Consider the following 14,205-nt stretch of genomic DNA (forward strand, 5'->3'; position numbering starts at 1 on the left):
AGCCAACCAGGGAGAAAAGGCTTAGGGCCAAGTTCATTATTAGCAGAATTAGAACAGCTCAGGTGTGGATAAAGAGCAGGTGAGGGAACTAACCCAACCCCTTTAGTCAGGCAGATCCGGATTCCAACCCTGGCTTGCCCAGCTGTGTCCTATCAGGCAGTTATTGACTGCATAAGCCCCGGTTACTTCCTCTGCAAATTGGCAATAATCGTAAGATCTACTTCACAGGGTTCTTGTGGAGAGAAAATGCATGTAATCACAGTTCTTGGCCCATAATACGCACTTTGCTAAAGGTAGCAATTATTAAATATCAGTACGTTATTTGCAAAAATGTACTGAATAGTGACAAAATAACTTTGTACAGAAGTTCAAGAAGCAGAAAAATCAGTCATGAGTTTGTCACCACCATGGTCATTTTAGAGATCTTAAAATGCTCCCAGTGCGGACATGTAGTAATAGTTGCAGGTCAATCTTGAGATTTAAAAGCCTGACCAGTGCCCCAGAGAGTGACTCTGTCCGGCCCCGCCCAGCCTGGGCTTTGCATGTTGTTTGTTGCACCAACAAGGGGGTGTCAGGGTTGCGGGGCTGGGGGTGGTGACTGGGGAAGGAGGCCACTCACCGCTCGGTACTTGACCAGGTAGTGTCTGATGGGGGAGCCGCCGTCGTCCTGCTTGATCAGGTTCACCTTAATGGAGTTGCCGTCCTCTCCCATCTGCCCTTCGAGCTTAGGAGCGCTGGGTTCCCCTGCAACAGCCAGTTAATTCACATGACATTTTCCTCCACCAAATGAAAACCCAATCCATCAGAATGGGATGTAGTGATGGGGTGGGGCTGGACCCTTGCTTTCTCAGAAATTCAAGTGGTTAAAAAGCAGTAAATATAAAACTTCGGATTCCAGTTAGATGCCCTAACTTGGTGCCTTTTGGCGTGTTCCAGGAAACACCCTCCCCGTAAGCAAAGTCCTGTTACCATTCTAGAAATTGGCTTTTTGTTTCTGTCTCTCACTGGTACTTGCATTTTCTGTTAGCTGCTCTTAGAACCGCAGATTTAACTTTTATAAACCGGATACATTTTGAGACACAGCTTGAAATACGGGAAAATGTAAGCATTTATGGAGAAAGCTTACATGCATAGTACAATTTTTCAAAGCAGCCCGGTCTCTTCCTTGGATATCTAAGTAATTTTATTACTCAAGTTCATTAAAAAAATAATTTGCGTTTCGGCTGTGATTAAATAAAGCACAATTTGCCATAGGCAAGTTTCTTGCAAGTATCCTGCATTTATGGCTCAGCTGACTGAGTGATAATCCTTGGCACCTTGTATTAAAGTGACAATCGTTAAAGTCCTTTTCTTTGTGAGGAGAGCGAGAGAAAAAATGTCTTTAGTGTTTCTCAACAGAAAAAGGTCGATGTTTCTCTTTATTTATGGTATACGCTCAGCATGTAGTACTCTGAAACCAAGGTCAAGAGGGAAGATGAGCTTGTATGTGACAAACTACCAGGGCTGGGATGGCTCTTCAACGACTAAGGCGCCGATTTACTTTAAGAGAAACTAGTTCATTAGTATACGCTGAAAACAATGAGGTGAGAAAACATCTGATGTAAAAAGCTAAAACGAAGATTTCACACATTTGGGAATCCTGCATTTCCTGTGGGAACCATCTCTGAATTTATTTCATGGCCTCAGAACATTTGGGAGAGCCTATAAAACAGTTCCTTTTTGGGTGAGCTGTCCTGGCTTGATCTCTGGAAGACATGTGACAAGAGCCAGGAAAGGCTTGTCATCAGGTTTTGGACCTAATCACCCAAAAGTGCACCTTGAGTCATTTATGAGAAGGCTGCTGGCAAGACCAGTCCAGCCTGCCCTCCTCATTCAGCCACTCTGGGAACCTCAAAATGGCCCAGTGTCCTGTTCTTCCTCTGAGACAGGGAGGAGGAGCCAGAGAGAGAAAGCTAAGGGCAGCGTGCGCACCACCTGGACACTCGTTAGAAAGCAGACTCTGATTTTATCCCAAGGTAATCATCAGTGTGCACATTGAGGTTTGACAAGTAGTAGTAATGGGCACACATAAAAACGGCGACAGGGAAGATGCGTAACCTTAATGTCTGAGGGATAAAGTAATTTAGAGAGGGCTATGCTTGTTATTTGTTTTCTTCAACTAGTAATTAAGGGGAAACAAACACAAAAATAAAAAGATAAACGGGCTTCAGGCCAAGATTTGTTCTGTTTCTATGCCACTATGTAGCCGCCGGCCCCAACTATTCAGTGCAAAATATTTTGAAATTTGCTTTAGATCATGTCAAGGCATGTTCCAGTGCTAAGAAGAAACTCAAAGTGAAATAAATTTTGAAGTAAGGCAGGTCTGTGTATCGCCAGTGCGGAACAACTGGAAGTAGGAGGTGCAGCAGAACTTTACAAATTCTATTCTCTGACTGAATTAGGGTAACCAACTCACGCCAGTTAGCCTGGGACTTTCCAGGTGTTAGTACACCAAGTCTTACACTCTGGGAAAACCCTTAGTCCCAGGCAAACCAGGGTAGGTGGTGATCTGGGATTGAATGAAGATGGACATGAATTATTATAACTTGCTGTATTCAGAATCGCAATACTGACTCTGTGACGAATGGTCTATTTGCCTCAAGAAAGAGGGAAGGAGGTGGCATCAGTGGTCCTTCCAACACACCCACCAAGCAGGAACCCAGTCTTTCCCCCAAGGCCTCCTTGGAAGGGAAATAGAAGTTAATCCCCTGGGGCTACTGTGGCTGCACCTTTCTTATTACTTCCTCTCAGATTTGAGCAGTGTGGGTTCCCAAGGCTGAATCAATACCGCTAAACACGGAATTCTGCTTTGGGGGAGTATCTATTTAGAAGAGGGCACTCTCTCTGCTGTTTGTGAAGGTCCCCTTAAAATTGAATGCTAAGGATGCCATGGAAGGGCCCAGGGGGTCAGCTGCCTTGGACAGGCCACTGCCTCCGTCTCCACATTTGCAAAATACTGAACCAGTTGTTCTCTAGGGCTCCTTCTCAATTTGACATCACTGTAACACAATGACGGTCACTGCCCTAGGATGGATTATCAGGATCAGCATGGCTATTTTCATGACACTGTAAAAGACAGAACACAAAATATAGGATGTTCATCCACTTTTAGGGAAATATACTCCCAAATCAATAATTCCATATTTCTAAGGCATACAGTTGCCGATTTTTAAAATCAATTTTTAAGAAGTTATCTCAAAAAAGTTCTATCTTTGAAGAGACCCCCCCCAAGTCTCTGCAAAGACATATGAATAAAAATTTCACTAAGGAATCCCTGCAGAAACCAATAAAGGCCCTCTCCTTTGGATCTGTTTCCGAAAAAATTTCATTGGAATCACACAGGAACTACTAAAAGCTATACCACAATTAGAACACAGTTGTAACATCTGCCAAAGTTAAAACACTATAACTTGCTATCATTTTACCTGAGTGACAACCATGTTACTCTGATATGTATTACTTTCTCATAGAATTTAGAGCATTTTATATAATATTCAGGTGTCTCATTTAGAGTGCTTTAAATGTGATTTATTCAACAAATAACCTACTAGGTTACTCTATTAGGCTACCAGGCATTGGAGTTTAAAGGTGAATAAGACAAGGTTTTGTTTGCCAAATGAAAAAAAAAAAAAACTGAGTTATGATCAATTTAAAAAGATAGTGGGGCCCTTGTGTAGAAACATAATCCTTTCTATGACAGTATATCTAAAGGAAGCTCATATTCAACTGACATCATAGGATTTTGACCAACTTTGTGGCTACGTATATTTGTTTAATCTTATGCATCTTCAGATGTTTACTATTGGCCAATCTTTTTTTTTTTTTTTTTTTAAGATTAGAAAGGAAAATATATCCTGAGCACTCTGCAAAAATTTTTTTTTTTTTTTTTTTAAGATTAGAAAGGAAAATATATCCTGAGCACTCTGCAAAAAGAATTCTTCAGCCATGCTGGACAAGGAAGAGGGGCTGAGGCTGAAGGGCTGGGGCCTCGGCATTCAGGAGGCTCACTGCTTTACTGAAACACACGAGGGGAGGAGATTATTTTGAGGGTTCCAATATGCATTCTGTTCTGAGATAGCTGCTCTGATTGAAATCATTATGGGTAATTTCAGCAAAACCAATATCATAATTATTTGTAAATGCTGGTTTGCAATTCAGCAGCAATCGGCAGGTTGCTCCAAGAAAACCCGTGGGGTTAATTACACCCTCTGAGTTTAGCTTCAGCCATGAGTCAAAATTCCTCCCCTCCCCCCAAATATTTTATGTAAAGACTAAAATAGCGGTACCTTGAAAAGAAAAAGCGGTACCTTGCCGATTACAAATATGAAATATTAGGCAGTTCCGGTATTTTCTAGAAGAATGTACCATAGAGACCACATACAGTCAGAAACATTACAGACAGGCCCTATGAATTCCGTTGAGAAACCGTAATTGAAATGTACATTCCTGGCCATGAGGATTATAGGTTCTTCTCTGTAATTATTGTGCTACTGTGTCCTAAAATTGGAGTCAGCTTCATGTCTTTCCCCTTGTCAGCAGAAGCCCTGGGTTCATAAAACTACTGCTGGTATCCGAATTCCACAACAGAAAATATAGCAAGCGGAGGGCGTTCAGACAGCATTTGTGAATTTTAGAAGGAAAACAATATTCTACTTCTCACTCAAAAAAGCCCAAGCACCAAGAACTGTATCTTCTGAATGAATAGCTGAGGTGCCAACAGGCATGCCCGAGAAAGGATCTTTCTTCGTCCACTTGGTTTTCTCTTCCTAGGGATCGGCACAGAGTTTTGGGCATCTGAGTATAAAACAATGATGGATGTAGGGGCTGCATTAGAATCTTTTCTTGTTCTATCAGATAGGATTGTCTGGAGTTAAAATTACTGTTCCTTTTGTCTATCCTAACTCCTGTTCCCTTTTGTTGATTATTTCTTACAAACAACTTGAAACTTTTAAATGCCTTTTTATTGTTTTAAAAAGTCCAGAAGGTTTAGCTGTTCAAATATGTAGCCTATTTGATTTTTCCAACTCAGGAACATTGATAACCGCATCAAGAATTTGGAAGTTTGACTGCTCCTTAGGGGAATCAGCAAATTACCTCAGGGAATCAGGATTTAAGAGTTATCAGACCACTAACCCTGCTTTTTGAGATGCAGCACTTTGCCTTAGATGCCGGACATGCGAATCTAACGCAAGCCACGCTGCATACATTCTTGGACCCTCGAACTCTCCCTGATGCCCTTTAACAACCCACCTGGCTATTCTAAGGATGCCGAGGTAGCTTTCTGACAGTCCCAAAGAGAGACTGACAATGCACAGATGGGCATCATGGTCTTAGGCATTGCTCCCCAATTCAAGACTTGAGAAAAAAAGTGTACTTTTTCTCTTGAACTCTTTTCGCTCAGTTGTTAAGGATTTACTTATGCAAGTAAATGACCTAACTCTTTGCATCCCGGCCCCTGGCTCCAGGGCGTGTTGGGGTACAAAACAAGTGGGTGTGAGTATGGCCAGTTCCCAGCTTCTACAGAGAAATGATGTGTAGCTCCGAGGCCAAGCTCAGGGAAGCATCTAGTTCACAAATCCCTTCCAGCATTTTCTCAGGAATCATGAATGTGAGTGAGTGTGCTGGGGTGGGTAGGGAGGAAAATGGTGGCATGAAATACAAATTAAACAGCAACAAATGAACTCTGACAGATTGAACCGAACCACAAAAATACCAATTCCCTTCTCGTGGGTGTCATGAAAACACCAACAGATTAATTGATCAATTAGTTTTGTTTCATCATCCTAAAAAGAAAATATAACCACAAAGGTATTGCTTGTGGTTATGGGGTTGATTCAGGCTGAGGAAGTTATGACAGAAATAACTGCTATCACCAACAATTAACTCAGCTCCCGCCTCTGAGGCCACAAGGCCTCGTGTACATGTTCAACACTACCTCACAGAAGTTAGATTTCTTATTAAGGATGAGGCTCGTGGGAGGTTTCAGCGCTCACACTGGTAAACCTTACGGACACAGGCACTTTTCATAGCCCCCGTCCCTGCCCACGGGATTCAGGCTGATACCCATCACTGCCTTGCTCTCCAGTACCCTCACACTAGCTCTCCACTCCAGTAAGCACCAGTGCAGAGAATCCTTAGGGATAAAGGCAAGTAGAGCAGAACCCCTGGTGAAAAGTCTAGTCGACCTGCCAGAGACCGTGGCAATCCAGACACACAGCTGTAAAAAATAGAGGAGGGAGTGGAAGGGGTGGTTAGTGATGTTTTCAATCTAAGAAGGAAGAGCGGGTGTTAAGGAGTTTAGTGTATCGGAATCAGCATGTCCTAGTACGAGTCAGAGTCAGTAGCTAAATAAAAAAAGACCATTATGAATGTGTGGGGAGGAATCCATGCTCCAACATGCAGCACACTGACAGAGGGGGTGCAGGGGCTTCTCACCACGCACATGCTGGTGGGGAGGGGCGGGGAGTCCCATTTACACAGAGTCCTCAGTAGGTGATGGAGTCGTCAGAGAAAGCAGGCCCTGCCCTTATGCGATGCCATGGTATTAGAAATAAACTTTTGCATCAGGGGCATTTTAGCTTGCCGTAGCAAACCCACTCCTTGGTTCCTGGGGCAGGCACCCAGGTTTCCCTGTCTAGAACCCCTCTGTGCAAAGCTCTGTGAACTCAGGAGCCAAGTGACTCTGGGGCATGGTGCTCAAGGTCCGTTTTCACCTACCCTCTCCTAGTTCAGCACTGGCCTCAGTAAACACTGTGGATGGGAACCAAAGGGACATGGAACATCCAGCATATGTTAAGTGCATCCCAGCATCCCAGCATCCCAGGCAACTTTTTTTTTTTTTTTTTTTTGGTGGCAGTGGGGAAGCAGAGAACATTGGATTTCAGATACGAATGTGGTTTGATGAGGGGGTAATTATGCTTTGGCATGCCATAGGCTCTCAGTGATTTTTCTTAGTATTGGCCACATTTTTTACTGACAGCCAAGACCACTGCTAAGTTGTGTTTCTAGGGCAACTTCAGGAAACATCTTCAAATATCTCTTGCCTTGCTTAAAATGTCTGGAAGAGATCTCGCCTCAGAGGTACGAATTAGTTTCTACCATGTTAACACTGCTTTGCTTCATTCTGAATTATATAGCATTGAACAGAAATGACCAAACTTGTTTTTGAAGAAAATGAATGGGTTTCAACCCAACATCTGCTCAAACTTAAGATTTCAGGGTGAAGGTCCAAGCTTTTTCCAAGTAAACCAGCTTTTGAGCAGTCACCACAAATCTAAAAGGGCTGGTCCCCCTCTTGGAAATAAGGAAACCACATATTTGGGTGGGACTTGGAGTTAATAAAATCTTAGGCTCTGAACATTCTCTACCCTAAGACTCACAGATTAGGACAGTTTTTAAAGGAGGTTAGAATCTGATGTTCCCCTGCTTTGGCTCCAATCAAAGACCTCTGTCCAGGAGTCTAGTTGTAAAGGGGACTATACAGGGAGGGACACAGTGGCCATATCTAGAGAGCTGAAGTCCTCCGAGGTGGTCAGTGTAGAGGGTGACTGAGAGGGAACAAACACAGGGCTCACACACGGGGGAGCACAAGACAAAAGGACAGACCAGGAACAAAGAACATGCAAGACGAGCTGTCAATGGTTTTGTTTGTGTGGATGTCGCCCAATCAGTTCTCAGAGAAGTGAGGTCAAACAGGGGACCCTTGCATGCATGGGCACACTGGGCGGTTATTGGTGTTAGTTTTGCTTTCGTGATCAATGCAGCCTGTATGTGTCTCGGGTTGTGATTTGAAGTAGAAGAGAACTTTCAGTTAGAAGAGAACAGAATGCTTTTGACTCCCAGGGCAGGCTGTGAATGGGTGTTTGCTTTTACCGGGGAAAGCCGTGCACAGAGGTTTCCTTTTCACGGTAAGCGTGAAATATTTTCACAAGGTTGTGACAGTCACAACATTAACTAATTATTTTGTCACCGCTATGCATTTAATTAGGCTATAATTTTATCTCCTTTGCTGTAAGGGTCAATCGTGTGCTTCTTGATTACGTGGAGATCTCCAGTCATGGTAACTGCCAAGTGGCTTTTGCTTGGATTTTTTTCCACCCCTGCCCGGGAGAGGGTCACTCTTGAAAAGTGACACCTCAGCAATCACAGCCAAACTGCTCTAATTCAAAATTCTTAAATCTCTCATTTCAGAAAGTCCTCAGTTTGCGTGAGTTTTACGAAGCGCTCTCATTGGTTTTGAGCAAATACAACCTTTGCAACTGATACATTTCTTTCTGTAATATTTCCACGTTGTAAACAGATACATTTCCACATTTTCAGGGAAACGCAACTCATTTTAGAGCAACTGTGGTTTTTAGAACTACTGGATAAAGTTAAGCAACACTGCTATAAAGCTAATTTACAAAACTGCTTTCTGGGAAATAGTTTTTATGAACTATGTGGTGAAAATTCAAGTTTGCAAACTGTGCTATGGCTAAAGTGGTTTTACTGTAGATAGCAGTTTGCAAGGCCAAATTTCTTAAAGCAAAATATTAAACCAAAGGCTGTCATGGTATCAAATTGTCATGTCAAGGCTGCAAAGAATGATGAATTCTGCATGTGAATTGAGAACAAGAGGAAGTCTACTAAATGGCTTCTCTTAGGAAATTTGAGATGAGAAGAAATGAGTGGGCCCTAGGTGCCAGGCCGTGGTCCCAGATTTATTTCACTAATCAGAACAAAGAGTTTTACCTTCTGTTCATCAGCGTGGACGACATCATCAGCACCATGCAAGCCACATGACAAAGTCACATGATAGGCACGCACATGATTGGTTGAAAGGAAAGTGGAGAAGGTCACATGGAAAATACAAAAAATTAAAAACTGATGTAAACAATGGGCAGGGAGAAAAATCAACAACAAAATCACAGACTAAATAAAAGGAGAAATCAAATTAAATTAGCAGCATATATAGGAAACATTGGGAGGACAGTAAAACCGCCCAGATATAGGAGAATAATAAATCATAAAGAGCATTTGGTTAATACCAATAAGCATTAGATACAGCTGCAACACTGCATATTAATAACACATCAAGGAGCACATAAACTTGTTTTAAAATAAGGAGGTGTTTCTGTCAGGACACGGATGTCAAAGTCAATCCAGGAGACTGTTGAAGGAAAAGAAAAAAGCAAGTTATTATTTGCAGATTCCAGAAATGTCGAGGCATCCTTGGGAAACAAGGGCAATGAAACAGAACATGGGTCATGAAGGGGAAGTACCATGATTTTTAAGGTGTAGACTGTAAGCTCTGTAAGAACAAAATATGACATTACAGTAAGAAAAGTCATTTCATGTTTCTTTCGGCACAATGGGGGGAGGGGGCATGGGCTGAATGAGGTCGCGTGGATGCAGATGGGAGAAGATGGCCTGGGGGATCTTTTCTCACTCCCCTATTCACTTGCTCATGTTATCCCAGAGGCTCGATGAGATACTCCAGTTGAGACACAGAGAAAGAAAGAGGTCAGTGCAGAAAGGGAATAGGTTTCCTTCTGGTGGTTGAGACAATGGCTCTATCAACAGTGAACGGCAGAAACTAAACCCCCAACCCAATGAGCTGAGAGTTATACATGAAACAAATGTTTGGGTATTTGTGGATACAATTATCTCTTTAGAATTGTGGCTACATTGAGAAGACACAAATTTGCTATGATTCTTACAATGGAAAAAATCGTCTTCTTGTTTGGATTTATCCACATTTCTTTTTGTCCTATGTTGTATTTACATTCCAATTTGTTACTTAAATATGACACGAATGACCTTGCTTTGTCAAAAGGCATTTTGGGTTTCCCACTCCAACTTTCATGGGCCAAGGGAAGTTTTGGCTATTGTCAGCTGAAGCTAAGGGAGAAGAAGGGCCAAGAAAGGAGGTGGAGATACCTCTTGGCCCAATGCACACCACTACTTAAAAATAATTCAAGAGAAATGCTTTAACCAAGGTACATATTCCCTTGCCACTGTGAGCTGATAGAATGTGTGATTCTTATTGTCTGACAGTGCACAGGTTCTGGCACATTCCAACCATTGGCGCCTTGCAGGAATTACGTACGACTGAGCAGTTTATCTTTTGGTTTTATTTAGGATATCGTCATTCATTCATAAGTTATAAACGGATCAACACACACATGCGTGCGTGCACACACACACACTAGTGAAAATAGGAGACGTTATTTATTTTCAACCTTATTGACTGACTGATGATCAATGAATTTTTGTATGCTTCTAGCTACTCTGCTACTGGTTCCACTGCAATTCACATGTGCTACATTTTGCCTTACTATTGAGGAATGTGTTCACGCTAAATGCAGGCTACTACCCAAATGTGACTGTCTTTCCTTTATCCCACTATCCATCGGGACCTACAATTTGGGTCAGTAGTCAAGTGGTTCAAAATAAAAAAGACTCTAACTTTCTTCTCTTCGGATGTCACTACTAAGCATTTTATATGTGGGCATAAATGCCTTATATTAAAAAATTAAACTTATGTCAGGGGAGAAACATCTAATGCCTCCTTAAGAAAAAATCGAGATCCAAGATATATTTTACTTCTGGAGAAGACCAACCTATAGCAAGACACCTTAAATATGACACAAGTTTTGCAAATGCATAAGATAGCCTTCTCCTACTGTGCCTGGCACACACACTGCACCCAAGCTGGAAAGGACAGGAGCATCGCTGTTAGAAGAAGAAAGGGTGCTGTTAGTCACATTCCTTTTCCAAATGCAAAAACCGAAAAAACAAAAAGCAAAAAAACCCCTCCAAAAAACCAAAAACCATCATCTGAATTAAACTCATGAGAGCACGGTTCATTGTCGTCAGCTCTGCTCTGCTAACAAAATGAAACCTCAAAAGCATCAGGAATTAAAATTCATTGTAGCACACACACGGAGAGAACACCAAGAAAGCAGACCCTTAGCTACGTTCTGCAGTAGAAAAAAGAACCATTTCATGCAGCACACAGAACCAAGAAACTCTTTTCTTCTCTGTTCAATTATGTATCAGAAACCCTGGCCCATTGAGCAGAGAGCAGGAGCAGGAGCTGTACCGTGCATATCTGCTTTCTGCCTTCTCGCTCTGACTCCTGCTCAATGGGATGCACGTCATTTTTTTCTGCATACTCAGAAAAATTATAAAATCCAAAACTCCCACACGGCTGTGGTCACACACTGTAAACACATGCACGCGTGTGCGCGCACGTACACACACACATACAGCTCCAGTTGATTTGTCAGGGGATTTAAGGCCTAACCCACAAGCTCACTTCATTAGAGCATTATAGAGACGGGCTTGGAACATGTTACAGTTGTGATGAAGTGTAATATTTTCCATGATGGAAAAGATGATACAGTCTGGCCCTGACTCTATCATCAGGAAATGAATTCCAGAACTTTCATCTGGATTCTTAGCACACAAACTTGAGTAAGCCTGCTTATTTTTTGGGCCATGATTTTTCCCGCACTGAGGAAGCCTATGAGGAGATGGAAGCATCTCTCCTTCCTGCGCGTGCTTTGTGTACACACCTGCTCGACTCTGCAGCGAGGCAATGGTAGGCAGGCTGTCAAGAGGCAGTGATTCCTTCCTTCTTTGCATCCCCAAGCAGCCATTTTCTCTTATTCTTTCCCTCGTTCTGTTTTAGCTACTTCTATGTGAGCACCTATATGTGTGTGGGGTGTGTGTGTGTGTGTGTGTGTGTGTGTGTGTGTGTGTATACGCATGCGTATGTGTGCACTTGAGAGGGGAGGGACGACAAAAGCTGGGAAGAGATGCTGTTCTTTTGCCTCATCAGCGTTTCTCTAATCCTTTTCTATTTTTAACTCGAGAGTAAATTTGGAAAAGTCTCCTCATGCACAGAGTATTTTAAAAATAAGTTCTTTTGGTGATGCTGGGTCTGCTCTCTTGGCCAAGCAGACAGCATGCTTAGGAAACCACACCAGGCGAGGGGCCGCCATGCACACACAACTGTTGCTTTAATACAAAGGAAAATCACGGGCAGCGTGTGACCCAGAAGTCAGCTCTGCAACGAGCAGCAATCTGGCTAAGAGCAGTTCAGCTCTGTACTCACTAGCCGGTTCTGTGGTTGTAAGGGCAGGAAAAGGCCAGGTTGCTATGGAAACAGGAAGGACAGAAAGGGCACAGAAAGGTGAAGGAGGGAATGGTGATACATTAAATTCATTAAGAAATATATGTGTGTATATGTGTGTATATATTTAAGGATTATAAGGAGAAACAGAGATGGTGAAGAAGATATTCTCACATTTCCTTCTTCCCTGATCTATCAATATTAATATAGATATTTAAAGAGATTATCAAAGATTTTGCTGACAAATTACTCTCACACATTAAGAAATAACACAGCCCTCAATTTGTTCTTACCATTAATTCCAGCTACTGCATGCTGGGCACTGTGTTTTGTTTTCCATACCTGATCGTTAACTTTCACAGACATCTACCAGGTAGGTGAAATCTATCCTTCATTTGAGAGGTAAGAAATCTGAGGTTTGGGAAGGTTGAGTGACGTATTCAAAATCATGGAGCTGTATGCAGAGGTAGCAGAGCTTGGATGTGAACTCAGGGCTGTTTCTGGTTCCCAAGGCTGAACTGCTGCTGCTATGATACACTGCCTGGAAGTACCTCGAGCAGTGGTGGGCCTGTTTCTAACTCGAACAGATGCAACAGGTGACTTTTGAGCATGGGGCTTGTGTCACCTCCTGCAGCTGCTCCCAAAGTACAGGGACTTTGGATGTACGAAGGAGAACACAGCCAGCTGGGCCTGCTCCCTGTCTGCTACTCTGAGCACGGGTTGGCATGACACCCTGGGACTTACTTAGCTATTTCACTTTGCTCTTTCTCCCCAGAAAGATAGGTTCAAAACTCCAAATAATAGCAGGCCTGGAGCTCTTCCTACTTCCAAGGATGCAGGGGAACAAAAGGACAGGATAGCCAAATGAAGTAAGATCATAAATGAGCGAGGCTCAGTCAGGATGACGAGGGCTGAGACTGACCAAGTGACATCACTGTCGGACTTAGTGGTGCTGCTCCCAGGTAGGTGTGCAAGCACAGCTTGATAAATACTATAACGTTTGTTGGGTTTTGGGGGGAGGGGACTAGGAGGAGGGCAACTTCTCATCCTGTTTTATAGAGGAGAAAAACAAGGCTTGCTTGTGAAACGTTAAATAATTTGCCTCGGTGGCTACTGCCCGGCACATCTGCAAGCTGATGCTGTTTGTTTTCCCACAAATATTTATGAGAAATGTATGCATTTATAGAAAAAGCAAAAGCTATAGGCCTGACTATCTAATCTTAATATCTGAATCCAACTGTGCCAATTAAAATGAGGGTAAAAACACAACACCCCAAAGCATTTCTTATGACCCTGCAGAATAGATTTTTCTTGGTAAATTCCTTTGGCTTCTGCAAATATCAGCTTTGGTCCGGCTTACGAAGCAACCCAGTACAGCTTTGGGCTGCAACATCCTAGGTGAGCCTGTCTGCAGGGTTTTCTGTCCATAGTCAGGCTTTTCACTTGCAGCCCCATAAGGGGAGTGCTGCCTCCCATGAATCTGAGAGGCCCTGTGCCTATTTCTATTCTTATTTGCTTCTCTACAACTCGGCGCTGCTTTCCACCAACAGAGTTGTATTATCACCCAATGCGGCTGGTGGAAAGCAACCTGCAGAGAGATGGATGAAGAAAATGGATACTCACTATCTGGATGAGACAATGGAACAGGGGTGGAAGAGCTAGCAGGAGCTGCTGAGGAAAGAAAAATGAAGGTGAAAAAAAAAAAGGGATAAAAGATCATCAAGGCTCACAGATACTGCATGAAATAAATGGAAGGGCCAACGCTGGGATATCAGTACAGGAAGCTGAAGTGAGTTAAAGTGGGGAAAAAGAACACCGTGCATGAAAATACGTGGCCAGTGGACCACGTATTTGCAGAGGAGCAGAGCAATCTGACTTCAAGCCATAAACCTGTGCGCCTGCCAAGCCTGGGGTTCAGGCAAGGGATTGGGCCAGGAACAGCTGCAGAAGCCTTCAACCGTGCCTGAAAACAAACAGCCAGTTCAGCGGGACCAGCTGTCTCCATAGGATCAGACGTACAGGAGGAAAGGGAACCTGGACCCCAGCTT

The 14,205-nt window shown here is 43.0% G+C and overlaps 1 protein-coding gene across 4 annotated transcripts in view; it reads right to left on the minus strand.

Annotated features, from left to right (window-relative positions):
- The window catches only part of NCAM1 (neural cell adhesion molecule 1), a 326,833-nt gene that overhangs the window by 21,774 nt on the left and 290,854 nt on the right, over window positions 1–14,205 (minus strand). For 2 of the 4 annotated variants that reach the window (XM_023533736.1, XM_011365388.1), the window contains exons 15-18: window positions 13,781–13,828; window positions 12,140–12,181; window positions 8,770–8,772; window positions 620–744 (exon numbers count right to left, since the gene is read on the minus strand). In XM_023533736.1, coding sequence (XP_023389504.1) covers window positions 620–744; window positions 8,770–8,772; window positions 12,140–12,181; window positions 13,781–13,828 — 218 coding nt within the window. The remainder of the gene's footprint in view (window positions 1–619; window positions 745–8,769; window positions 8,773–12,139; window positions 12,182–13,780; window positions 13,829–14,205) is intronic. The other 2 variants (XM_011365387.1, XM_011365386.1) reach the window with 1 other exon arrangement.

The sequence above is a fragment of the Pteropus vampyrus genome, unplaced genomic scaffold (genome assembly GCF_000151845.1).
Source record: "Pteropus vampyrus isolate Shadow unplaced genomic scaffold, Pvam_2.0 Scaffold110, whole genome shotgun sequence".
Taxonomy (NCBI): Eukaryota; Metazoa; Chordata; class Mammalia; order Chiroptera; family Pteropodidae; genus Pteropus; species Pteropus vampyrus.